At 45.9% G+C, this 27,930-nt stretch overlaps 1 protein-coding gene across 5 annotated transcripts in view; it reads left to right on the top strand.

The window, feature by feature from the left end:
- The window catches only part of Lrrc8b (leucine rich repeat containing 8 VRAC subunit B), a 65,015-nt gene that overhangs the window by 26,916 nt on the left and 10,169 nt on the right, over positions 1-27,930 (top strand). For 3 of the 5 annotated variants that reach the window (XM_075944265.1, XM_075944266.1, XM_075944267.1), the window contains exons 2-4: positions 14,750-14,804; positions 23,377-23,473; positions 25,289-27,450. In XM_075944265.1, the coding sequence (XP_075800380.1) occupies positions 25,312-27,450 (2,139 nt within the window). In that variant the 5' untranslated portion in view covers positions 14,750-14,804; positions 23,377-23,473; positions 25,289-25,311. Of the gene's footprint in view, positions 1-14,749; positions 14,805-22,362; positions 22,485-23,376; positions 23,474-25,288; positions 27,451-27,930 lie in introns of all 5 variants that reach the window. The other 2 variants (XM_075944268.1, XM_075944269.1) reach the window with 2 other exon arrangements.

The raw sequence follows: 27,930 nt of genomic DNA, 5'->3' as shown, positions 1-27,930 counted from the left end.
TAGGTTGCTAGGAAATGCTCAGTGTTGCACATCACGTATTTAGACTCACTCAGCCCTGCTTAAAGCCAGAAGAAAATACATCAGTGAGGGAGAATTCCTTCGGTTTTTCTAGACCCTCTTCCACACCCAATCTCCTAGGACATGTATCATGATTGCAGAGCCGAAGAAATGACGGAGCTTTATAGTATGCATCTCAGGAGAGGCAGCCGCGAGCTTTGTTTAGCAACACCTTGCACAACGGAATCATCGTTCTTTAGTTCTTACTGTGCCTGTGTGACTGCACAGAAGTTTAGACTTTACAGGAGAAGAGACCCCAGAATAACTCAGAGGAATAGGATCTGTTATCTGAGAAGCAGAAGCCACATGTTCCCCGAAGTGGGCCATTATGAATTGTCTTTCCTAGTACATTCACTAGAGTGGAAAGCAGAGCTTCCCCCTGCTCTCTGTTCAGCAGGGCGGGGTGAGTCACTCAGATGTCATGTGGGCCAGCCCCACTGCAGCAAAGTGCATTTGCATAAAAGACTACACCAGTTGCCAGACAGCAAATTGAAGACTTACCTCTTGAGATCCCTCTAAGGTGGCTCTGATTACATTGATGTTGCCAGGGGAATAGACTTTTAAATGAAATGTTAATAGCACGCCAACTAGTTCCAAAGTGTCTTTCGTTGCCCTCAGCTCTCGCGGTGATCATACTCGGTTTCACTTCCTGCTTTGCCCACTCAGCCTGTTCCTGGGAAATATTTAAGTACGTGGTTAGGAGAGAAAAACGTTGCTGCCAAGTGGAGAGACAAATTTAGTTCGATTTAGATTTAGTTATTTCATACTGTCATTCTTTTATTCAAAATAGCTTTCAAATTTTGCATATAAAGTAAAGGGTTTATTATAGCATTGTCATACGTGTTTGCCGTGATAGGTTCTCGTTCATTCCCTTCCCATGGTTCCCTGTTCTTCTGTGACACCTCCCTTGACGGTCCTTCTTCCCCATTCGGTGACTTTCACAGAATGAAATTTCCCAGTGCTTAAACTGGTAAGTTAGTTTGTTCAAGCTCCATGTGTGTGCGCACACGTGTGTGTGTGAGTGTGCACGTGTGTGAGAGTGTGTCTGTGTGCGCACTTCTACACAAGTCAATGTCTGCTGTTTTCTTCACTTGCTCCCTACCTTACTTTTGAGATAAGCTCCTTTACTGAGCCTAGAACTCACTGGTTGGCTACACTGACTGACCAGAAAGCCCCAAGGACCCTCCCGTGTCTACCGTCCCAGCTGTGGGATTCAAACCACTCACTCTGTGACTTTTTTTTTTAAACATGGATGCTGATGAGCCAAATTATGGTCTTCATGTTTGCCTGGTGGGTTCCTTTACTGTCAGAGCTAGGGGTGAAGTCATCCTTCTACAGTGTGTGATTAGGCACCTGTGTGAAACAAACGATGCGCTGGCCCATCATTAGAGTCAGTGTGATTTGATTGGGAGTGACATGATGCCTGATTTGTCCAGTGACCTACAGCCCCGTATATTGAGGTGATAACTTGTCTATTATACGGTTTACATGACATGCTAAATCTCGTGTCCTTTGTGTGTGTATGTGTCTACACGACTGTTCATGCATGTTAAAGCGTTGCGTGAAGAATTTGACTATTTGTTCTAAAGAGTATGATAAAGTTTTTAATCTACTGAAATATTCAGGTACCTTCTAGTCTAAGATATCACTTACCAAATTCATTTCTCTTTGGAAAAAAAAAAGCCAGTTAAGACTTTGAAAAAAATTCTGCTTCCCCAAAATCTAACTGCTTTATCTAGTTGTATCATGTGCCAGGCAAATCTGGAAATTTGATTTTTTTATAGCATTTTGTGATTTTTCTACTTGGAATTATAATTGTGAAGCCTATTTATGTTTTACTTCTTGAGGTTATCAGATATACATTCTAATGTAAATTAGACTTCCTGCTCTCAAATTAATATCCCTGAAATGTAATATGTTCTCTGAGATAGTTTCCCACTGTTCCATTGCTCAATGACATCTTACTAAATGTAAGATCCAGTCTAAATTCTTTTCTTCTTGTGAAAATCTTTGTTAATTCCCGAAGTTATTTCTGCTCCTCCAAACAATAATTACTCAGATATCTGTTAGGCGTGGGGCTTGGATTTCATTCTGAAAATTTATTATCTTGATGTTTGAAACTTTATTTAATATTTGACCCTAATCTCTTTTCCATTATCTTTGTCATGTCTGTCTCAACAATTCCAGTGCACCCGATCTGTTAACCCCTGAGCTCACTTTGACTTTCTACTCTGATTTTGTTTGGGTCGTGTTGGCAGAGGTTTCTGTCCTTCCCGGTCCTGCAGTAAGCACACAGAAACTATATTATTTATATTATTTACAACACCACTTGGCCAATAGCTTAAGTGTATTGAGATATCTGTCAATCTATCTATCTATATATAGCTCTTACATCTTAAATAAACCAATTTCTATTATCTTATATTTTACCACGAGGCTCGTGGTTTACCAGCAAAGTTCCAGCTGGCAGTTCGCGTCTTTTTCCTTTGGCAGCTGCATGGTGTCTCCCTGACTCCACCTTCTTCTCCCAGCATTCAGTTTAGTTTTTCCCACCTAACTCTGTTCTGCCCTATCATAGACCCAAGTAGCTTATTTATTAACCAATAAAAGCAACACATATACAGAAGAGAATCCCACATTGGGGTCATTCATGATGTGTCCCCCAGTTCTTCATGTTGAGCCCCCAGTCCTTTGTGTTGTCATCTCCAGTCCTTTGTGGTGTACCCCCAGTCCTTCATGGTGTACCCCCCCATCTTTCGTGGTATGCCCACTTCCTCATGGTGTGCCCCACTTCCTCATGGTGTGCCCCCAGTCCTTCATGGTGTGCCCCACTTTTGAGTCCCCTCCTTCTGTTCCTTGCCCCTTCCTCCCCAGCTCTGTACCTTACAGTGATCACCATTCCCCTACTTGAGGGACTTATGACATTTGCATCCCAATTCTTCACTTTCTCAGATTTATGTCTTCTTCCACCAAAGCACACGTTCCTTCTGAAGACCAGGTTTGAGCTTAAGCCACCCCATCCCCCCATCACCTGGGACAAGACTCACACAGTGTCAGAGTCCATGCGAGATGTGGCGTTCTTTCAGTTTCTCTTGGCCAGTTTTGGGGCATGACACAAGTTGATGGCAGATAAAAAACTCCTTATTTCTACCTGCCCGTCTTCCAGCTAGCAGTGCTCTGTGGTGGCGTTTCCTGAACGGCTAATGCTCGACGATAAAGACACATGGCACTGTAGAATATAAATAGGAAAGGTATTTTTTATGAAGGATGAAGGGAAGAAAGCTTTCACTTTCTCTTCACACTTTTTGACTTTGGCTGGAAAAAGGCCGTCTCAGCAGAGACTCGTATGCTGTACACAGGAGAAACTGCAGCAGACCTGAAAGTCTAGCTGCATGTGCACCAGACCGGGAGAAAAGCCCGCCCTCGTTTAAAAGCCATGTTCAACTTCCAAATGAAGAATATGACTTCTGTCTCATAAGCTAAAATCCCAGAGAGAACATGGCTTCCTCCCTGGTGAAGCCTCAGGGTCCTGAGGAGCTCTGGGGCAGAAAGCAGGCTGGTGCAGAAGGCTGCAGCTGGACCTTGTGATTCCCCTGGTCCTGTGTGAGAAGCTTCCATGTGCTCCCACGCACCCCAGAGTCTTCCCGATGGTGCTGAGCCACCTGCCCGCCCACCCCCTTCCCTGCTGATGGGCGGTTCAGCGAGTCTTTAGTCTCTGCAGGCAGGGACCTTGGGCTGTCATGTGGAATTTGGTAAATTGAAGCCGAGATTATGGAAAGATAGTTGTGGTTTCTGTTCAAGTCAGGAGTCTAATTTCAACCCTTTATCTGCACATTAATATGCAATGGCTGCTTCTGCATGGTAAGCCTGGGATACATTAATCAGCATAATATATACTGACCAGACCTCAGAGCTCATTGCTAGTGGGAGGAGAGATCCGTTAATGGAGTGACTACTCAGAGGATAATAGGGACTATGAGAGGAAGGGACGGAGAGCTACGAGAGCCTGTGGTCATCAGAGCCGTCAGAGTGTCAAAGAGGAAGGGAATGCCTTTGTAAGTCATTGACTCAGGCATGGGGACTTAATGTGTGATCTCTGAAGGTGAATTTGACCTTCCAGGAGAACTTGTTGGCACTGTTTCAAGGGGCAGTATTGGCCCTTCTGGGAGGATTCCTATGCAGCCTGTGCTGTGTCTGTGGTCTTGGTCCCAGTTTCACACACACACACTCACACATACTCATGCACACGCACACACACTCACACACACACACACTCACACACACTCATACTCATGCACAACACACACACACAGAGTACTGTGCCTACTTCTGGGCTTTCTCCTCTTTAATGAAGTAATATTAGTAACTTAATTGTCCTGAGTTCTGGGCATCATGTTACAGAATTATTGAACTTGAAAGGGGGTCAGACAAGGCAGCTGTGTACCTGGGTAGCAGGGAAACTGTCAGAAGCATGGCCGGAAGCAGAGCCCTTAAACTACAGTAGAATAGAGTAGAGCTGGATTGTCGCCATTGATAGAGGAAGGGTATCGCGTTTGCCCTAAACATACACCAAACATTTTCACCCTGCCAACAGAGAGTTTTGGCCCCTAGATGCCCTGCTCACCAAATTGGAAACATGAGGTGCTGACTCAACCACAAAAAGAAAGTGGACATTGAGTTTGAAGCTTCCATGACATAACAGCTTGCTCTTTCTCAAAAGTGACCTGTTTCTCTTGGGGCTCTTGCCCAATGTTTCACTTCCCACACTTTCTTCCTGGGAGAAGAGGAGATGAAATCAGTGTGTTGGCTCCGGGCACTGTGGTGAAAGGTCTTGTCTCATTCAGGAGGCAGGCAAGCTGGACTTGCAGCTGAGTGTCGCGGGTGTTTACTCTCGTGGTCCGCTGTCCACCCGCATTTCCATTACAAGGTCGATCTCACAAAGAACTTTCAAGGTAGATGTATCAAAGAGCTTTACTCAGGCTCCTACTTTACCACACTGCACTTTTTTCTCTTCTGCCGGGAATCATGGGCCTCTGGGCCTTTTTCAAAGGCTCCTTTCGGCTTTGTAGGAGGGCTTAAATGTTACATGGTGGCAGTGGCAACATTTGTTGCTTTGTTTCCTTGGAACCAAGCTATGTAAATAAAGCTGTGGCGGGAGAGTTGTGCTGCTTCCACCCATTGTCGCCAGCCAGAGCTGGCAGGTCACGCAGGAGATCCTTTTACATTTGCCACTGGAGTGATCTCAGAGTTACCTTTTATATCAGCTCTGAGGCCAACGACAGACGCGAAAGCTGAAGATGGAGGACCAGAGTGGGGTGGATGCAGATGAGATGGCCATGGAGGCAGCCCTGGATGTGCTCCAGTACACACGTTCCACACCGCCGCCATCGAAGCTAGCCTCAGTGAGGGACCAGGCATGGCAAGGAAGCCAACAGAGTGAGGACCTGGGGATAAAAAATACGGAAAATTGTAAATAAAAATTGAGATCTGCTTTTGCTTTTAGGGGGCTCCAAAATGTACCAGGCAGGGGTGTGTGACCTTCCTGTGTTACCCAGAAATGGCTGTATAACCAGCTGGAAAGGGGCATGTGTTAGGGAGCCCTGTGACTGGAGACTCTGGAGACAGCAGGTTTTAAATATTCTGATTCTATCCCTCACAGTGAGTGTCAAGGCAGCCATAGCCTAACTGGTGAGGAGGTCTGAGTGGCCCAGAGGACCTATTCAGGGGAGTCCCAGGTGCCTAGGAAGCAGATCCCACCAGTAAAGTGTGAGCTGCAGAGTTAAAAGGGATCGTCTGCTTGCCTTGTTGCAGTCCCCTGACGCTGACGTCAGCGTGGCTCATTAAAAGCCCAGTATTGACATGGGCTTGGCCATTCAGTACCCGAAGCAGGGCTGGAGAGACAGCTCAGCGCTTGAGAACACTGGCTGCTCTTTCAGAGGACCCAGTTCAGTTCCAAGCTCCTGTATGGTGGTTCACAACCATGTGGGACTCTAGTCCTAGGGAATCCGGTGCTCGCTTTAGACCTCCACAGGCACTAGCACCCACATGGTGTGCAGACAGACATGTAGGCAAAGCACCCATACACTTAAGAAAGAAAAGAAATATTAAGTGTCTTCTGTATACATTGGGGAATCACATTATCTTGCTTAACCAAATTCTTTTAACTAAAGGTTATGAATAAACTGATTGAAAAGTCACTGTTTATTATAGAACGTATACACCATAGATAAAGCAAGATTGGTGTGTTTGAAATAGTATTTTAATGTGTTATGTTTTCTGGAACACTGAGGCTGATTATATTTGATTTGTGTAATCCTTTTGTGTTAACTGCAATTCTTGTTTTCTTATTCTGCATGACTGTTTTTGGTAAAAACGTACAAAATGTAAAGCTTACTGTAGCCAGTAAGTGTCAAATCCAGTGACATTAAACATGCCTAATGATGAGGAGCTTTTGTGTGTGTCGGGGGATGTGTTGGAGTCTTTCTCCATTAGTATCATATTTTTTGAGATAAGGGGTTCTGATTGAAGTTGGAGCTTAGCAGTTGGCAAGCCCTGGGTAGCCATCAAGTCCCAGGCAGCCTCCTGTCTCTGCTACGTGACACTGCATTTCAGGTGTGTGCTAGCGGTCTGAACTTGGGTGCTCCTCATGCATTTTGCCAACTGAGCCATTGCCCCAGACCGTGATGATAGTTTTGCTGGTTTGTTTGTTTGGTTGGTTTTTTTCTTGATGACAGACTCGGAATGTGCCCTGTTTGCCTGGGTGACACCGACCGCATCTAGCTTGTCAGCATCAAGAATGTTGGCTGTTAAGATGGGCATTAAGTGACTTGGACCAGTTAAGTTTAAGCATTACAGCACCGTTTATTGTGTCTGCTTCTGCCTCACAACAGCTCGTCTCCCCTGGTCCGTGTAGTAAATGGTTGAGAAAAGGTACTTATAGTTCTCAGTTTTGGATGACTAGGGTCATATCGCATGTCTTGGAGTATCTAACTTAGCTGGAGAAGCTGATTCCCCAGTGCTAAGGCAGATGTGTTTTCAGGACAGACACGATGTGAAGCCAACCTTTTAAAAGATGGGTTTGTTACAAAAGCTACTGTTGTGTTAATAAATGACCACGCTGCGCGTTGCTGTGCGTCTCTCCCTGCCCTAAGCATTTGAGTGATGGCTGCCTTACTTAACCGTGAAGTCGGTTCCAGTAGGTAAAAAGCCACGTTTATGTAATACAAACAGCAATGGCCTGTGTTATAGGTTGACAGTTGACACTTCGCTTACTAGAGATCCATCCAGTGGGGAAGGATGTGAGACCGCCACCCTAACCATTCCGCCACCTCCCTTCCAGCTGTCCCAAATGTTCCCTCTCGGAAAGTCTGTATTTAAATGCATGATATGAAGTTATCTTAACTGCATCTTAATAGATTTACCAGGAAACAGGCTGTGTGTATAATTATCATTTAAATGGCAATTAAAGGCAGGTTTTCCCACCTTGCCGTTATTAGAGTAGCGGGTAGGTGTCTCTCTGCATGAGTTGTGTAAGCAGGAATGCATCCTTGCTCCGGTTGTCAGTCTTAATTACTTCGTAGGCAGTCGGGATGGATGAAGAAGCTCCTGCCTGTTTTGCTTTACTAGATGAGATACTGAGCGGTGGGCCAGGAAGGACCATGTAGATTTTATTTATGAAGTCCCCCTCCCTCCCTCCCTCCCTCCTCTCTCTCTTTCCTCTCTCTTTCCCCTTTTACTCTCTCTCTCTCTCTCTCTCTCTCTCTCTCTCTCTCTCTCTCTCAGTCTTGCTTTGCTTTCTTTTGGGACAGTTCCTCTGGGGTGTGGACACCAGAAGATGCTCCCCCAACCAACATACGAAGGATTGTTAAGGTAGAAGAGACAGGCAAATAAACTCCCTGCCTTCCCTCTCTTTGACTAAAGCAAGACATAGACTTAAGGCGAGAGGTGCCCCTTCCACCTTCCTACCATGTTAACAAAGGTTAAACCACTGAAGACACTGCTGGATCTTATCACTTCAGAGATAGCAAGTGGGGAAATTACATGAGCAAGCAGTGCTAACCTAGGGTAGACAGGTAGGACATTGATCCTGACCCATCAGAAGGGTGATTGTTAACTGCTTCATGTAATCAGAGTTTTAGATGACGCGGCAACTTTCAGAATGCAACCAGAGGCCCAATCAAAACTGTCAGAACAGATGGTTGCTGGGTAGAATTATGATTGAACAAAATCAGCACGGGAACCTCTGCTAACAGACTGAGGGCACCTCAGTGAAACCTGTCTGTTCAGATTCTCAATCTCGGGTGTAGCATTCCTTCCTCCCAGTCATAGTGCAGAAGCCTTCGGTGCTCCACCTTGTGGGGGAGGGGAGAAAGTACTCTGGTCTCTGTGACCTGCCTTGGTCTGGGAGAGGAGGAATCACTGACCCACCCTAGTAGGGGCCGAGAGGAAGAACTGGTCACTGAATAAAGGAGGCAAGAAACCAATGGGTAGGAAAGGTCCAAAAATGCTCACTTCTCCATCCACAGGATGGTGTTGCTTTTTTCTCAGTTTGATACTGTAGTGGTAACGTAAGGCCAGTTACATGTCTGTAATTGTGCCATCCAATTATCGATGGCAGTATCTGTGACATTTTATCAATGCAGAAGTAACGCAAATCTATACCTTTTCTTCCACTTGTGCTGTGGCTTGAACTCAGGGTTTTAGTGAGCAGGTGACCTATCTGTATTGAACTCAGGGTTTTAGTAAGGGGGTGACCTATCAAGCCACCTCCTTTTCCATGGCTATGCACATTTTAAATAAAATTTTTTTTAAAGTTTTATCTCTGCAGGAAACTAGTTTATTGAATGTTTGTGTGAGGTGGTTGTTATATTAAGAATTATGTTATGAATGATACTATACACCATTCAGTGAAATTCATTTTGTCATCATATAAAAACTACTTCATTTCATCCTTATCACTACTTTGTGTGTTCATGTATATATGCATATTCATGTGTGTGTATTTGTGTGCAGGTGCATGTGCGTGTGCATACACAGGAAGGCTGGAAGTCGGTACTAGGAATCATATTTATGAACAAGCATTTATAACATGAACAGGCAGTATTAACATGGGGTAGACAGGTGGAATACTGCTCTGTACTTATCATGAGAGAGGGAGATAGACCAGGCTGGCCTCAGACTTACAGAAATCCACCTGCCTTTGCCTTCCTAATGCTGGAATTGAAGGCCTGTGATACCCTGCACATCTCCGTGTGTGTTCGTGTGTGTGTGTGTGTTCGTCTATTTATTTTACATCCCTCCTGGCCACAGCCCTCCCCCATCCTCCCCTCCCAGTCCCTCTGCCCCACCCTCCACCCCCCCAATCCCATCCTTTTCCATCTCCATCCAGGAAAGGGCAGGTCTCCCATGGGTATCAATAAAGCATGGCATATCAAGTTACAGTAAGGCTGGGTGTTAAGGCTGGGGGTCGCAAAAGCCAGTAAAGCAGCTGGAGACGGCCCCTGTTCCCACTCTCAGAGTCCCACCAGAGGACCAAGCCTCACAGCTGTAACGCATTTGCAGAGGGCCGAGGTCAGACCCATCCATTCACTCTGTTCCATTCTCCTTCCCAGCCAGCGAGATGTTATTTTTCTCAAAAAGGCTTGTTGTAGATTTCGGAAAGAGAGAGAGAGGTCACATTCTCTGTGGAACTCCTCTCTAGTGCTTTTGCAGAGGCTGTGCATGCAGCTGACGTTCTCAGAGCTAGTGTGAACTCTGGATTTGCTTTTGAACTGGGCCTCAAGCACTTGACACTTGGTCCCCAGGAGGTGGTGCAGAGGAGATACGGCCTTGCTAGAGAAAGTTTGTCACAGGAGTTGGCTTTGAGAGCTTAAGGCCTCACCTGTGCCGCTGAGTTGTAGAGCACGTGAGCAGTCAGCGTCTCATTCTGCTGCCTAACCTGATGCGTGCTGCTTCTTCCCCCTCCACGATGGAATCTTAACCGCGCTATCTAGAACCCTGAGTCCAAATAAACTTTATTTATTTATTGGATTTTTCCTAGAACTAGCTCTTGTAGACCAGGCTGACCTCGAACTCACAGAGATCCGCCTGCCTCTGCCTCCCGAGCGCTGGGACTGAAGACCTGCACCACCGCCGCCCAGCATAAACTCTTTTTTCTTTAAATTGCCGCTGTCTAGGAACAGAAAAGTAACTAATTTATTCATGCCATTCTTGACAAGGTGCACAGGAACTGGTTACCTTGACTGCCGGGTAACCCTGACAGCCCTCTCCACTCAGCAGGTGGGGACTGCTGTGTGTTAGCCTTGTCCTGCAGACAGCTCCCAGGTGGAGGCAGCTGAGTGTGTCACCAGATATCTGGGATGCGGTTCAACAGTAGTATGGCATCAGTGTTCCCAAAGCTAACGAAGGACAAAATGTGGTGTGACTTGTGACTGGGGAGGTTGTGCTGTAGGGCTCGTTCTAATGTGGGCCGGAAATAATAGCCCAGGCCGTAGGGTGCTGGCTTGAGTCCTCAGCTCCACCACCTCAGCGTCAGGTAAGATGATACACATCCATAATCTTAACCCTCAGAGGTGGGGGTGGGAGTTCAGGTGTTCAAGGGTCAGCCTTGGCTATATTAAGGTTGAGGCCATTGTGAACTATATGAGACCCTGCCTCAACCAAAAAAGAAGTGCGTAACTTTAGTGTTTTGTGGCCATTTATCCATAGGCGAACATTAAACATTAGTTTTATTACCTTAAACATTGGATGTTTGGTATTGTTTCACGAGTCTATTGTAGCAGACACAGCTTTCCTAGCGGTGATCCCATCAGAGGTGATTTGCTCTAAGAGACTAAAATTATCCCATGGACATGCAACATTGTCAACTTGGTCTTCGCTCATATGGTTGTGAAATTACAATGTTTAGGAGCAAATCGTGTTTGGCAGGCCGTGAGATACAGGAAAAGTTTCTGGCCCCCCAGTAGGTATGGTCTTGGAGGAAGAAGACAGAATTAAGCACAGGGTAGTGGAACAGGCAATATTCTGACTTGATAATCACATGCTCTCATTTCATCTTAGAATTTTCCTTCTTGTAGCCTGAGGCCACTCAAGTGGAAGAATAATTGTACAATCCTAATCTGTAAGATGCTAAGGTCATTTAGGAGTGCTGTGGTATTATACAATCCTAATCTGTAAGATGCTAAGGTCATTTAGGAGTGCTGTGGCATTATACAATCCTAATCTGTAAGATGCTAAGGTCATTTAGGAGTGCTGTGGCATTATACAATCCTAATCTGTAAGATGCTAAGGTCATTTAGGAGTGCTGTGGCAGTTATCCAGGGGTCCATCGCATTCGAAATGACTTGCACCCATCATAATGCAGCCAGTCAGGCTGAGTCCCACGGCAGCTCTGCTTTCAGAAACGAAATGTCCTGTTCGGTGGGTGCTCGACAAGCATGCTTCCTGGGGGATGGACTCTGCATCTGTTGACTGCACCTGCTGCGGGTGACGAAAACGCCCCGGGCTCTGCCATGGCCTGCCCCTCCTGTTCTCTGCTGCACACACTGTATGTGTGGCCTGCCTCTGCTTGCACAGCCTTCTGAGAGCCAAGCCCTCTATGTACTCTTGGTTCCTAACTGGGTAATGAGATCCATTACGGTCTGGTGTCATGCAGCGACACAGTAATGGTACTCCAAGTCCTCCCCTGCCGTCAGAGCAGACCTGGGACCCCGCCAGCTTGTCTGAGCCCTTCTCCGTAGGGCACACTAACTTCAGGGCCTCTTCAGACCGTTCGTCTGTCTTCAGACCGTTCATTCATATGATTTTACATAATCAGAGCCTAATATCTGAAAAAAGGTATTATTTTATATATCTGAGAGTTTTACCTGCATTTTTTTGCTTTATATCACATGTGAACAGAACTAGTTATGAATCATGATGTGGGTGCTGGGAATTGAACCCGGGACCTCTGGAAATGCAATTGGTGCTTTTTTCCAGGGAATCCTCTCTCCAACCCCATCACATTTTTAGAGGAGTAGCCAGGAGCTGAATAGGAACAGTCTTGGGCGGCGGGGGGGGGGGGGGACCTCTTCACTTTCCCTTTGTGTCAGCTCTCAGGATCCTGGCTGACCAGAAGGAAGTCACAGCCATGTCCTTATCTTCCTTGCAGGTCCTGTCAACACCCCTCCATCTAGCCATTGAAAATACTCTGGGATGGGTCCCTATGATACAGATAAACAAGAGACTGAATTAGTCCTCAGGGGACTTGGGATCTTAGTTTAACATGTACCATAAAGCAGTCTGAGGGAAATAGAGCCAGGAACTTAGCCAGTCAGTTCGGCGCGGCAGTGTCACCTGACCGTGCGAGGCAGGACAGGTGATGGAATGGAGACCAGGCAGGCCTCAAACTCAGATCTACCTGCTTCTGCTTCCCGAGTGCTGGGATTAAAGGAGTGTGTCACCATGCCCAGCTGAAATGTCCCTTTTTAACTCTTTGCTTTGAAGCCTTTCAAATCAGTGATGTAATCAGATGTGTGAGACTCTGGTTTTACACAATCAGAGCCTAAAATATAGATTGCACAAGATAGAGTACGGTGCTGTGATTCCTGCCATTTCTGGAGTGCAGTGTGCATAGTGATGTCATAAGAGAACACTCGCCTGGTCAAAGCCTTGGGTTCGACTCCCACCCTTATCTTGATTTTTGCTCCATCTTTCATCTTGTAAGTTTCTTGTGCCTATCCTGACAAGACAGCTGTGTTAAGATTCCAGGACTGTGTGGCTGCCCTTTGCTCTGCTGCACAGGAGTGTGCTGTCAGTTTCTGCCATCCCTGTGGACCAGCAGAGAGCAAGAACATCCTGACTCCTCCCCTCATGCAGTCATAACCTTGGGGCCTTTTGTTTCTCTATCAGAAAACTGATCCTTAATCCTCAGTCTCTTGGGAGAATGAGGATTTTCTTCTACAGCTCTTAGAAGGAATTTCTGAACTGGGTGGGGGAACCTTTGGAAGGTGGGAGGGAAAAGTCTCAGCAGCCTGGCCTCTCTAGCTGCCAGAGTCCATCCTTAGGCTGTCACAGGGCTGAGTTTTCAAGTTCAAAGTACACACGCGTGTGTCCTGCCTCTGCCCGGGAGTGGTATACATGGAGCTAGTTTGGTAACTCATTAGCATAGTGAAGTTGGATAACAGAGCTGCCTGTCTCTGCAGCTGGCCTGCCAGAATTGCTGTGCCCATCTTTGTCCCCGTTTTATCCTGCCTAAAGTGCACGATTTATTCTATTCTGAGCAGCGTTGCCATTTAGGATTTTCACATTTCATTCTTCCAGCTCAGTACTTCAGTGTTCTGCTGAGGAGGAAGAAAGGGGATAACTGTGGTTACGGTTTCTAAAATTAGTCTGGATGATTTATTTAGCCTGGATAAAGAAACTGAGGCACATCGCTTTTAGTTTTCAGTGGTGGCTTCATCCTGAGATGACAGGTAGTCGTTATGAGAGCTTCCCCGGAGCTCCGCATCTGCTTCTTTGACAAGAGACGGCTCTGGTGCTGCTGAGTTTGAATAGAGGAGTGGGACTCAGTTAATAGACCCAGTGGGTTGTGCAACCTACCTTTCGAAGTAGGCAAAGTGGAGCGGCAGGAAGATTCTTTTTCATGTGTGGAGTTAGTGAAGGTGTCTTTTGTTTGTTTTTGACGGGGTTTCAGTGATAAGCCCTAATCTATTCCAAAGTCACCCGATAGCCTGCCGACCAGAAAAATTATTGGTGTAACATTGTAAGAGGGTGGGGCATCAATTGACGTTACGTGTGAGAAACTAAACGTTTTGTTTTGGCCCAGAGCTCCCAGTTTAGAATTCTCAGCAGAAGAATCACATGAACAAGGGTGAAGGAGAGGATGTAGCTCCGTGGTAGAGTGCTTGCTTACCATGGACAAGGTTCTAGGTTCAGTTCCCAAAGGGGAAGAAGGAAGAGGGCGTGTCATATAAGCCTAGTTCAGAGACATCTGTAGCCTTATTAGCAATGAACAGGGAGTGGCTTTTAAGAGTGAAATATTTTTAATGCTTTATCAGAAATGAAAAGGCGCATGAGGGTATGGAGGAAATCTGGACATAATGCCTGTGGAGCTTCATGGTGGCATCTTTGTGCGCTGCAGGCCAGGAGTGACCAAGTAGCAAACTCCATGGAGGAAACTCTCACGAAGATATTTTTACTTGTAAAAGACAAATAAGGATCAATGCCTCAGATACTGTGTTTCTTTCTCTTTTAAAACGAACTATGTCTTGTGCCTTGTGAGTGACTGCTGTGAGCAGCCTCGAGTGTCTGCTGACCTTTACTGAAAGGTCAAAGGCCATCATCTCTGCCTCAAGTTTTTTAAAAGATGGATTTTTGAACAGGGCATTGGTGGTGCTTGCTTTTAATCCCAGCACTCGGGAGGCAGAGGCAGGCGGATCTCTGTGAGTTCAAGGTCAGCCTGGTCTACAGAGCTAATTCCAGGACAGGCTCAAAAACTTCAGCAAAACCCGGTCTCAAAAATAAATAAATAAATAAATAAATAAATAAATAAATAAATAAATAAATAAATAAATAAATAAATAAGAAGTTTCATTTTTATGTGTTTAACAAAATGTTTAGGTATGTTGGGAGTTTGAGAACCATGTAAGTAAAAAATGATCTTGCAGTCCTAGGATGCATAAAATATAACAATGTGCATATGATTTCTCTTCAGGAATTCCTCAGATCAAAACTAATTGCAGAGTTCCCGGCTGACCAGCATTCATAGGGTAAGATGAGCATTTCCAGTTGTGAACACATGGCCACGATTATTACAATTTAGTTGGTAGCTTGGGGCAAAATAGAATACAGAAAAAGATTGCCATACTTACAGATGTTTTGAGTAAAATCGCTTTGATATGTTTAAACTGGTTAAGCAGAAATTTAAATCTGTGTTATTTCAATTAAAATGTCCTCTTCCTAGCCTTTGTGGGTTTTGTAAGCAGGAAGTGTGTATGTTCAATTGGTTACTTTTTTTTAACCACTAAAGATCAAAAGAATATAATAATCTATGAGAGATTTAGACTTCATGCTTATGTATTTTATTTGGGCATGTTATCCTTTTTGTTGTTCCGTTGGCTGATTGAAACACTCTCTTGTATGGCAGGCTGATCTCAAACTCACTGCGTAGCCAGGGAAGGCCTTGAACTTCTGACTCTATTGACTGCACCTTCTGAGTAGTGGGATTTCAGACGTGTGCCACCATGCCTCTATGCCCTGTTGGAAACTGACCTAGCCCTATGCGTTCTGAGTAGACACTTTACCAAGTGAACCCCATACTCAGCTCCCAAGTGTAATTCATTCAGCCCATTTGCCTTGTTGCCGATGTGTTGAGCTGCCCGAGCTTTTAAAAGCTGAGAACAGGTTTTGCTGATCTGCTGCTTCTGACCACTTAGTGGCCTCTCAATCACTTCTGCGTTGTTTTGTATCTAAACTTTTTGCCTTGGCTGCATGCAGGCTTGCTGTCATTCTCCTCCTTGCCAGAATACACTCCTATCTGACCCTCATGCCTCCCACGCCTGCGGCTCCCTCTTCAGTGGGCTGAGTGGTGAGTGCTTACTTGCTTAATCACTGTTCTAGTGATTGTCCAAGCAAGCCATCCTTCTGGGGTCCATCTTCTTCACAGTGCTTTTGGTCTCCCCGTGTCTGTGTGTTTGGTTGTGGTTTCTTCCCTTCCTACTCAGTAAAATACTTAAGGACAGAGACCTCCTCAACTGAAGATTGCACCCAGAGCCTTGTACATGCTTCCACTGAGATTCTTTCACAGCTCACTGTGCATCTTGTATGCCTGTATTTCCTTAAGACTTAGATCTGTTGGTATATAAGAGGCATTGTCAGTATTTGGAGCATGAGCAGCTAAGCTCTGAGCTTCCTCTGACTGGGGCTACAGTTCTGGATTCTGTACCATGCATGCATTCCCTTTGTGCATCTTGTTTACGTAAGAGCCACTCATGGACTCTGCCAGGTTTATCCCATTGTCCCTCTCGTTGAGTCGCCACAGGTCTGGAGATGATGGTGTCCCACTTCCCACTCATCTCAGGAGAGCAGATGAGACCGCTCTTGGTCTGCCTCATGCTGGCGTGCCTGCTCTCCGTAACTGAGTGCACAAATGCTAACCCAGAGAAGGGATTTTAAATGAGTGACTATGCTTTTAAGGATTTTTCAAGCATATTAGTTTGTTTATCCCACATCTTAAATCTCTCATTTTTTTATACTTTAAAAGGGATTATAACATGTTTTCTTGAGTCTATGTGCAGCTTCATGTTTCTAAGGAAGACCATTATCAGTGTTTCCAAGCTCGGCTCTGAGCTATAACCCAGGTTCTGTTACCGTCCATCTGTGGAGAAACTACCTCACTTCTCGGAAAGTGTTTCTTACTTGTTCAGTTAAGAGTGGACTCTGGTTTCTGTACTCCACATGGCTGCTCTGTGAAGGACGAAGAAGGGTGACATGTTCCTGACTGATGGTCTCCTTTCTCAGCATGGTAACCTGAGAGGAGAGAGAGTGTGTGACTCAGAAGAGTGTGGCCCCACCTTACGATGACTCTCTTCCTCTGGGGGAGTTGGCCAGGAAAATAGTTTTTAAGATAATGAGAACTAATGAAGGATTCGAGCTTGCATTCTTAGGCCATCTCTTGGAGAGTTGTTTTAGAGCCCATGTGGTTGCACATGACAGTCATCCCAGAGTTCAGGAAACTGAGGTAGGAGAATCGTGAGACCCCGGGTTAACCTGGGCTACATAAGAAGCCCCTGTCTCAATAAAAGCTCCAAAGCCAAAAATCAACGTACTGTTTTAGATGATAGAGTAGCCTACTAAAATCATTGCCCATTTATATTTCCAAAACATACCATCATCTAAAGCTAATATATGACGTAGTCTGTAGCTTGTAGAAACAGAACAGAGCAGCTTTCCTTAACCTTCAAACAACATAGAACTGGACACCGTGGAGCGCTTTAATCCCAACACTCCAGAGGCAGCGGCAGGTGGATCTCTAAGATCCAGGTCTACCAAAGATACTTAGTGAGACCTTGTTGATGTGGGATTCCCCTCTGTATGCTATGAATATGTTTTATTACCATTGGCTAATAAAGAAACTGCTTTGGCCTATGGCAGGGCAGAATATAGCCAGGCAGGAAATCTGAACAGAGATGTATAGAGAGAGAGTAGGCAGAGTCAAGGAGACACCATGTAGCTACCAAAGGAGAAAGATGCCACGGGAACCTTACTGGTAGACCCCAGCCTCATGGTGGTACACAGATGAATACAAGTGGGTTAATTTAGGATGTGAAAGCTAGCTAGGAATATGCCTAAGCTATTGGCCAAACAGTGTTGTAATTAATATAGTTTATGTGTGATTATTCAGGTCTTGGCGGCCGGGAAACAAACAAGCAGTTTCTGCTTACACCCTGTTGCCAAAAACAACAACAAAATAAACAAACAAACAAAAATCCAGCTCCATTTCATTGGGATTTCAGGATTGTATTCATTCAGTAACTTTAGTTTATGTCTTTCATATTCAATTTATTTGTTCAGTACTTTTCCCCTAGGACTTCCAGTGAATAAAGTGATTTTTATCTGGAACATTATTTATGATTCCTTAACAAACTCATTAGGGAATTGCCAGATGACCATTACCTGTCTGCGTTTGCTTTTTCTGTGGACTTAAATTCTGATCCCTGTGCCCACAGAATATTTTCTTCCTTTCCTTTTCCAATCTCACCACCCCCTCCACACCTCAACAGTTCTGTTCCACACTCAGCAGAGTAAAACAGTGCCTCAGAGAATTTTTTCCTGAGGCCCTGTTCCCTCCCTGGTTGGTCACAGTATCCCACAGTGGATTAAGACCCTGTTACTGGTCTTAGTGCTAAAATGATCCCTAAGATACAGAATCTCAAATGATGTAGACCTTCTAAACCTGTGACCTGAAGTTTCCTCTGGGAAACCAACTCCGTTGGCAGTCAGCCTGAAGAACCTCTTGGACATTGGGAGGCCTTTGCCAAAAGCTCAGAGTGGACTCCAGGTCACAGCAGTGGCCCAAGTGCAGCCCTGTGACTGGGGCATGCTGGGTGTTCCGGGCATCCGGGCATCAGCCCTGTGACTGGGGCATGCTGGGTGTTCCGGGCATCCAGGCATCAGCCCTGTGACTGGGACATGCTGGGTGTTCCGGGCATCCAGGCATCAGCCCTGTGACTGGGACATGCTGGGTGTTCCGGGCATCCAGGCATCAGCCCTGTGACTGGGGCATGCTGGGTGTTCCGGGCATCCAGGCATCAGCCCTGTGACTGGGGCATGCTGGGTGTTCCGGGCATCTCAGCATCAGCCCTGTGACTGGGGCATGCTGGGTGTTCCAGGCATCCAGGCATCAGCCCTGTGACTGGGGCATGCTGGGTGTTCCGGGCATCCGGGCATCAGCCCTGTGACTGGGGCATGCTGGGTGTTCCGGGCATCCAGGCATCAGCCCTGTGACTGGGGCATGCTGGGTGTTCTGGGCATCCTGGCATCCCATCAGTCTTGTGACTGGGGCATGCTGGGTGTTCTGGGCATCCTGGCATCAGTCCTGTGACTGGGGCATGCTGGGTGTTCTGGGCATCCTGGCATCCCATCAGTCTTGTGACTGGGGCATGCTGGGTGTTCCGGGCATCTCAGCATCAGCCCTGTGACTGGGGCATGCTGGGTGTTCCGGGCATCCCAGCATCCCAGCAGGCACTATATGAAACAGAACTGTTCATCATTCAACAGAATCATGGGAAATAATGAAATGTTTATTTTAGATACTGAGATTTGGTGTGGTTTTTGACAGACCAAGTAACAATGGCAGAAAGTGATATCTTGAAGTGAGCTGCCCACTGCTGTAAAGAAACCTATGGCCCTGGCACAGTGTGCAGCTGGCAAAGACCCTTAAGTTCGGTGAAATTAGTCTTCACGGTTGTCGGGGATGAACGGAACGCGTGGCAAACCGTCACCTGTGTGGGATGTTAGCGGAGCACTGGAGGCCTTTTCTAGCCACGATGATCCCGGTTTTGGGAGAAATGGATTAAGGAACATTCAGGGTTTAAGCAGGATTTAGAGGAAATATTTCCTGTCAAAATTGTCTAGGATCCTACATAAAATGATTATTTTTTATTTCTTGTTTCTGCACCCCACAGAAGGGCTTTAAAAAAGAAAAGGACCTCAGTTGCAAACATCAGACCCAGGACGACACTCCAGGGCACTCACAGTAAAGATAAGTCAGGACATGTGTAAGGCCCTCAGTAGAAACCTGAAAGTAACTTAAGGCAACCCCCCGCCCCCCATCTTCTCAGCCAGAGGTGATGTCATAGCATCCTGGACCTGATTAAGATGGCAGGATCCTGGTCTCAAGGTGGAACTCAATTTCATGGTGGGGTGAAACTTTTGCTGGAGGGTTAGTGTGCTTTGCATGTAGAAAACATGGAAATCATTTATGACCAGAAGATTTCTAGAGCACAGCCGAGGATTTATTATTACAGAAAAGTACGGCCTGCTTTCCCCCTTCTCCTGGGCTAGCCTGAGACTTCCTTGAGATGTAGTTTGTTTGAAGAGAGAAGTGTAGAGGTTCAAGTGTTGGCACCAGCTGCCTTACTAGTGTATGAGGACATTTTGGGCTGGCCAAAACAGTGACAGAAAAGATCCATAAGATCTCAATAAATAAACCTTTGTGAGGTTTGAACTATCAGGATACAGGGTAGAAGACTCCCTCCCGGGTTCTTGCCCTGCTCCCTGCTGAGGCCACCTCATAACTGTCGCAATGAATATGCCCCCCACACACACACACAAACATCTCAGTGTACTTCCTGCATGTTCAGTTTGTCTCATACACATGTGTCGTACCTTACTGTGCTAAAGCTGTAAGATCCTATAATGTCAGAAAATCAAACTCTAAATTCATTGGACTCATTTCTTTCTGAACTTCTGCTGTCTGATCTTACGAGGTGGAATTAATTTTAATTCAACTGATTGTGTTCTTTAGCTTTCTGTGACTATGACGAAATCCTTGGGATAACCATCAGCAAACTCTGGAGTCAGGTTCCTGGAGGTCTCAGGACCTGGTCGGTGCCCCCGCCCTGCTCTGGGCCGGTGATGACTCAGCATGCCATGGTAGGGGAATTCTATGGAGGAAGCCCAGCTTTCCATGCTGTGTCTGAGATCAGAAACCCAGATCTTTGGAGTAGCATCCAGTTCTCAGCGCATAATGACTGAATGCCATCTGATTGTTACTTGTTTATTTTCACGATTTATTTTGGAAATGATTTCAAAGTAAAAGGAGGCCTGCTGGGAAATCTAGATGCCTAACTTGAGTGGTGTTGTTCCAGTCCTGGAGACATCGGGATGGGGTTGTCGGGTGAATTCATAGGCTTTGAAGAGCTTTGATGACTTTTTAATGAGATTTAAAAGCTGAAGGAATGGGATTGGGACCATAAAATCCATTACTCTTCCTTCATTTCATTTCTTTGAAGTGATTTAGTGCATTTGTGTGTTAGAACTGGAGATCTCATTTGGCCTGAATCCTCCCCATTGTTTGCTAATGTGTGGCCTGGAAAAGGTTTAGGGCACAAGCAGCATTTGCTGGCACAATGGCTCTCACTGTAAGCACGTCAATTAGAAGAATCAGCGTGAGATACAGGAGGGCTTCAGACTCTTCGTGTCTGTAAACCGCGATGTAGGATTTAAAGACGAAGTCGGTTCAGTAGTAGAAAACGTTTAGTGGGAAATCTTTAGCGATGAAAAGATGGTATGACATGGTATGTGACTGTGTCACTGGAAAAGTCAGAGAAAACAACACTTGGACCCTTGTTTCCGAGACTATAATAGAACTCAGTTCTGATGCAGATGCTGGGCAAAGGGCTAGGCATAGAGCTCAATAGCCCTTTCTGTAGCTGTTGAGAAAACTGAGACGTGGCATAATTAGTTAGATTTACTGAGGTCATGTGATCCGTCAAGGCTTATGCTCTGAGTTCCAGCTGTAGTTGTTTTTCCCCCGACAGTTTTGTGACATTGGGCATCAGGTGAGTTCTTTGGGCCAGTTTGGTTTTCCCTGTTTATAACACAGGAAGACCTCGTGTTTATCTCACTGGCTTGTTTAAGTATGAAGCAGTTTGATATAAATAAAATGTTCTTTGAATACAGATAACTGATTAAGATATTGATTATAAACTATTTTTTATTTGATCTTATTAATAAGAACGTCATCAAAGGAATCTGATGACATGGTGATTTGAGAAAAGTCCTACTAGCAAGTGTCCAGACCTCAGACATTGAGACATGATATCACCTACAAGCGTGTTGGGCCACATCTGTATATCGTATATTCTCATATCCTGGCAGGTAGTGGCATTTCATCTGTACTTTAATAAATAAAGTTTGCCTGAAGATCAGAAAAGTAAACCAGTCACACTGTCCAGCCTTACAGACTAGGCAGTGGTGACACACACCTTTAATCCCACAATAGGCCAGAGCTGGGATTAAAGGCATGCACCACCCAGTTTCTGTGGCAAAGGTGTGTGTCACCACTGCCTGTTCTAGAAGGCTGACCAGGGTCCCTGTTTTACTCTCCGATCTTCAGGCAAACTCTATTTATTAAAGTACAAATGGCATGCACGGCAGCAGCTTAGTCATGCCCGGTAGTGTTTTAAAAGGCAAATGGAGAAAGCTTACCGTTCATTTCTAGTAGAATAAGCAGGGTAAAGCCTTATTTGTGCGCTTGGGATCTTCTGTGCAGTTAAGTTTATCAGCGTTTCTCCTTAGGATTATTTTATACAGTCACCATAAGTTGTGGGTTTATAAAACTTTCTGTGATGCCAAAAATATATTTGTAGTATTTAAGAGAATCTTTTGTCTAAGAACTACAGTAATAACACACTGAACATGTTACCTAGGACAGTAGAGCTTCCCAGTGAATTCTTTTCTGCAGTGCAGTGAGAGACTATGTTCCATGCATCAGGCCACTTTTCTTGTTTGTTTTTGTTTCTTATTTTGAGACAGGGTCTCCTTCCCTTCCCCACCTCACCCCTCTCTCTCCTCTCTCTTTCTCCCTCCCTCCCAGCTTCAAGCATCTTAGGTCCCGTGCTAGGGGTTGGACCAGGGCCTCACACATGCTAAGCACGCATGCTCTACCATCCAGCTACTCCTCATTCCCTGGTATTTTTTATCCTGCTCACCGCATGTGAATACAGTTATGTAGTCATACATTCAGACTGCTTCCTGGGCTGCAAAACAGCCCAGGATTTCTATGTCAATTTTAACTCTCAATCTGACTTTTTGTCTAAGCAGGTGCCACACATGGCTGTATGAGCCCAAAGGAAACACTAAACACACCCAGTAATGCCACAAGAGTACTGCAAAAACAAAGGGTGACTAAAAGTTTGATGTCCGTATCCTTTGCTGGCTCCTAAGTACGTGATCATGTGTTAATGGTTAATATCGTGAGAGCAAATACACATCTTCCCAACCTTCTCAAGGAGGATCCACAGACATTAAAGAATCCTTTGTATGCTCAGTTAAAGTTATTAGATGTCGTGGATGTAGTTCAGTGGCAGAGCATGTGCCTCAAGGCCCCACACTCAATTCCTATCACTGGAAAAATGATGTTAGCGCTCTGAAATCTTGTTACATGTCAAGGTCATCTGTGCATATGCAGTTTCATTACCATCTGTGATTAAAGTAGATGCTGAGAATGCCTTTCATCCGCCGCAAGATCAAACGGCATGAACATAAAGGCCGTCTGGATCTAATGATAGCAGTTGAGGGAAATACAGCCGTATCTCTAAGCCCCGTGTAAGAATGACGTCTTTTACCTTGTGACTGAACTTAGCAGGCTGAATTTTTGGAACGCTGTGAATTCTTATTTGAGCAGATACATGGTTTTTAGTTGGAATAGAAATCTCATGGTTCAGTCAGCCACCTGACACATGCAAATGAGGCCGATTGCATATGGGGGGGAGACTAACATATGTAAAGTGCTTGGGAAGGGTTGTTAGAGAATTTTTAAATATAGCACACTGAGGTTTCTGCAGAAATTTCTCCAAAATCGAAAGGACATCCAGGGAGGGGTATAGTCTGGGGCACACGGGTGGGAACTGCCTAGAGAGCGTGGCCAGGATGTGCATTAGATGGGAGTGAACTGGTATAGTCTGGGCACACGGGTGGGAACTGCCTAGAGAGCGTGGCCAGGATGTGCCTTAGATGGGAGTGAACTGGTATGAAAGTAGGTCTCAGTGTGATGTTTGGTGGAGCCGGTCTCTGAAAAAACAAATATCTCTAAGCTAATGTTTTGCTTCTTCATAGAATGAAGACAAACTCAGAGATGGTGTGTCTAAGAAACTTCAAAAGGTGTAGACCTCCTGATTGAAGCGTGCTTGATTTGATTCACTTCTTCATAACAGTGAGTATGAACACAGAGTGATTTAGGTCCGTGCTGGCTTGTAGTCTGTGAGCAGTCTCTACTCCATGTCAGATACTTTCCGTCACGGCTTGAGTTGTTGCTTCTCCCCAGTATCAGTTTGAGATATTAAATGACTCTCAAGAACTGTAGGGGATGAAGTAAGTCCATCAACTCAGGTGAGGAAAATCTTTAGAGTGGTACGGTTCACTCTTATTTTCCATTACAAAAAAAAATATTTCCCATTACAAGAAATTTGTAGTGTTCCTGCCGGGCAGTCATTCTATCCATGTCAACCCAGCTAAAACAGAGAGCTGAACCGTCTAAACCATCCACCTATCAGACGACCGGCCTCACATGGTAGCACATACCTATAATTCTACCAGGAATTCAAGGCCAGCCTTGGCTACATAGCAAATTTAAGCCAACTTGGGCTACATGAAACCCTTCTCCCTTCTGCTCATCTAGTTCCGCCTCTGAATCCACACATTCTTTCATCTATGAGATATGTTTTTCCACTTTTTAAAGGAGACAGAACATATCTGTTTACCATAGATGAGGTACCAACAGGGCAAAGAAACTAATTCCATTCAGTCCTGCTTTATGAACCAGTGAGTTCATTGGTGTTACTGCCAGGATGTGGTGATATTTTGTTTGTGATCTAACAAAGCTTGCCTGAGGATCAGAGGGTAGAGCTAGCCTGAACTAGTTAGCCTTAGAGACCAGGCCGCCTTGCCACACACCTTTAATCTCAGCACTTAAAAGGCAGACAGATCTCTGTGAGTTCTAGGTCACCCTGGGCTACACTAGATTGATCCAGTCTCAAAGAGAAACAGAGCCCAGCAGTAGTGGCTCACACTTTTAATCCTAGTACTTGGGAGTCTCACGCCTATAATCCCAGCACTAGGGAAGTGGAGATAGGAGGGATATGGCTGGGTGGAGAGGAAAATAAAATGGGAGGGACAGGAGCTCATAGCATTCAGTCTGAGGATTCAGCAGAGGTAAGAACTAGTGGCTGGCTGCTCTGCTTCTCTGATCTTTTAGCATTAACCCCTATGTCTAACTCCAGGTTTTCATTATTAAGAACAGTTGGAATTCATGCTATACTGTGTCATGCTCACAGGATAGCATTTCTGCCGTTCTTCTCATCTTCTGGCTCCTGTACTCTTTCCACCCCTCTTCCATGCTGTCTAAGAGTTAGAGGGCTGGTATGGGCATCCTGTTTAGGGTTAGCACTCAAGTGTCTCATTTGTGAAGCAGAGCTTGCTCAGAAAGGCTCTTTGTGGTGGTTGAAATAATTCTTAGGTGGTAAACAACACTCCAGACATGGGTTCTGTCTGGAGAGGGGCTTATATGGGGTCTTAGGGGTTAGGACATGTAAGAACAGCTAACCCAGACTTGGAGTTAAGATCCAGGAGGTAACTAAAGAGCTGCCTTGAAGCTGCCCCCAACACCATTTATAGATGTGTCACCAAATGGTCCCTAAACTTAATGTGATTTAGGTTGGGGATGTAACCAGAAACCTTACACACCCATTAATTAGTCCTTCCTCCTGAGTTTCACCTCGGCTAAAATCCTGCCAGGTCTAGAGTGTACAAGATTAGGATTAAATGCACGCCCTGTGGCCCCATGTGGTGGTGCATACATGTAAGCCTGGCCTAGGAAGGTAGAAACAGGAAGACGGGGAACTTAAGGAGAAAGCCTCAGCTACATAGTCAGTTTGAAGCCAGCCTGGGCTACATGAGACCCTGTCTGAAAATACAAACAAATAGGTATGCCAGCACGGCTTCAGCAGAGTTTCTTGTCTTCCTCCCCCAGTTCCTGTTCTCTACAAGGGCGTCATGATCACACTAACAGAGCTAAAGTACTTAGCAGACGCCCAGTCAACCTATCACATCCTGAAGCCATGGTGGGACGTCTTCTGGTATTACCTCACCCTCATCATGCTGCTGGTGGCCGTTCTGGCTGGCGCGCTGCAGCTAACCCAGAGCAGGGTCCTGTGTTGTCTCCCCTGCAAGGTGGAGTTTGACAACCACTGTGCCGTGCCTTGGGACCTGCTGAAAGCCAGCGAGAACGCATCCTCTAACCCGGGCGTGCCGCTGGCCCTGCCGCTCCGCATCCAGAACGACCTCCACCGGCAGCAGTACTCCTACATCGACGCCGTCTGCTATGAGAAGCAGCTCCACTGGTTCGCCAAGTTCTTCCCCTACCTGGTGCTTCTGCACACGCTCATCTTCGCAGCCTGCAGCAACTTCTGGCTCCACTACCCCAGCACCAGCTCCAGGTTGGAGCACTTCGTGGCCATCCTTCACAAGTGCTTCGATTCCCCGTGGACCACACGTGCCCTGTCGGAAACGGTGGCCGAACAGTCAGTGAGGCCCCTGAAACGCTGCAAGTCCAAAACCGTGCTCTCAACCTCTGGGGGTTCTGCCGACGTTGATGCCAGCAAGCAGTCATCGCCCCACCCACAGCCAGGCTTGGAGTCACCAGGCATAGAAAGTCCGACTTCCAGCGTCCTGGACAAGAAGGAGGGTGAACAGGCCAAAGCCATCTTTGAGAAAGTGAAGAGGTTCCGTCTGCACGTGGAACAGAGGGACATCATTTATCGGGTGTACCTGAAGCAGATAATCGTCAAAGTCATCTTGTTTGTCCTCATTATAAGTTACGTTCCATACTTTTTAAGCTGTATAACTCTTGAAATCGACTGCTTGATCGATGTGCAGGCGTTCACAGGCTATAAGCGCTACCAGTGTGTCTACTCCTTGGCGGAAATCTTTAAAGTCCTGGCTTCGTTTTACGTCGTTTTGGTGATCCTTTACGGCCTGACCTCCTCCTATAGCTTGTGGTGGATGCTGAGGAGCTCTTTGAAGCAGTATTCCTTTGAGGCACTCAGAGAGAAAAGCAACTACAGTGACATCCCCGATGTCAAGAATGACTTTGCCTTCATCCTGCATCTGGCCGACCAGTACGACCCTCTGTACTCGAAACGCTTCTCCATCTTCCTGTCAGAGGTCAGCGAGAACAAGCTGAAGCAGATCAACCTCAACAACGAGTGGACCGTGGAGAAACTGAAAAGCAAGCTCGTGAAAAACTCCCAGGACAAGGTGGAGCTGCATCTCTTCATGCTCAGCGGCCTTCCCGATAACGTCTTTGAGTTAACAGAGATGGAGGTGCTGAGCCTGGAACTCATCCCTGAGGTCAAGCTGCCGGCCACCGTCTCTCAGCTTGTCAATCTCAGGGAACTGCACATATACCATTCATCCCTGGTCGTCGACCATCCTGCCCTGACCTTCCTCGAGGAGAACTTGAAAATTCTCCGCCTGAAATTTACCGAAATGGGCAAGATCCCTCGCTGGGTGTTCCACCTGAAGAACCTCAAGGAACTGTACCTGTCAGGCTGCGTTCTCCCGGAGCATGTGAGCACCACGCAGCTGGAGGGCTTTCAGGACTTGAAGAACCTGAGGACCCTCTACCTGAAGAGTAGCCTGTCCCGCATCCCCCACGTGGTGACGGACCTGCTGCCCTCCTTGCAGAAGCTGTCCCTCGATAACGACGGAAGCAAACTGGTTGTTCTGAACAACTTGAAGAAGATGGTCCACCTGAAAAGCCTGGAGCTCCTCAGCTGCGATCTTGAACGCATTCCACACTCCATTTTCAGCCTGAACAACCTGCATGAGCTGGACCTGAAGGAAAACAACCTGAAGACAGTGGAGGAGATCATCAGCTTCCAGCACCTTCCCAGCCTTTCCTGCTTGAAGCTCTGGCACAACAACATCGCTTACATCCCTGCCCAGATTGGGGCGCTGTCCAACCTCGAGCAGCTCTTCCTGAGTCACAATAACATCGAGAGCCTGCCCTTGCAGCTCTTCCTATGCACCAAACTGCACTACTTGGATCTAAGCTATAACCATCTGACCTTCATTCCAGAGGAGATCCAGTACCTGACCAACCTGCAGTACTTCGCTGTGACCAACAACAACGTGAGTAAATTTGCCCTTGCTTATGCCGAGCTTGCCGTCATGGGGAAAATCAATGGACTGGGCCTGTACTAAGCATGCTCCCGTCACAGCCTCATTGCCTGTGGTCTTGATAAATTACCAAAGTCCTGGGTATTAGATTCTCACCTCACAAATTAGCGTGGAGATTCTGTGAACACGTAGGCATTGGCACAGTTCCTAACCCCATAATAGTTGCTCAACAAATGTTCTGTGTATTCTCTGTACAGACATCACAGTTAAAGCACTTAAACTCACTGATTAGTGATGGTAGAGCTGACTTGTGTTTGCTGAGGTCTTGAGTACTTAGAAAGCTTGGTAAATTTTTCATTTTACCAAGAATAGCCTTTTTAAACGGATGGAATTATGAATTATTCATAAATTCTTTTTGTTATGCTGTAAGAAAAAAAATACTTGCAATACGTACATCTAAAAAGACAATTTGAAATGAAAGGCCTGGCTCCA

This window comes from Microtus pennsylvanicus, chromosome 12, assembly GCF_037038515.1.
Source record: "Microtus pennsylvanicus isolate mMicPen1 chromosome 12, mMicPen1.hap1, whole genome shotgun sequence".
Taxonomy (NCBI): domain Eukaryota; kingdom Metazoa; phylum Chordata; class Mammalia; order Rodentia; family Cricetidae; genus Microtus; species Microtus pennsylvanicus.
Note: the sequence above shows the minus strand (reverse complement) of the source record. Positions and strands in the feature narration are given on the sequence as shown.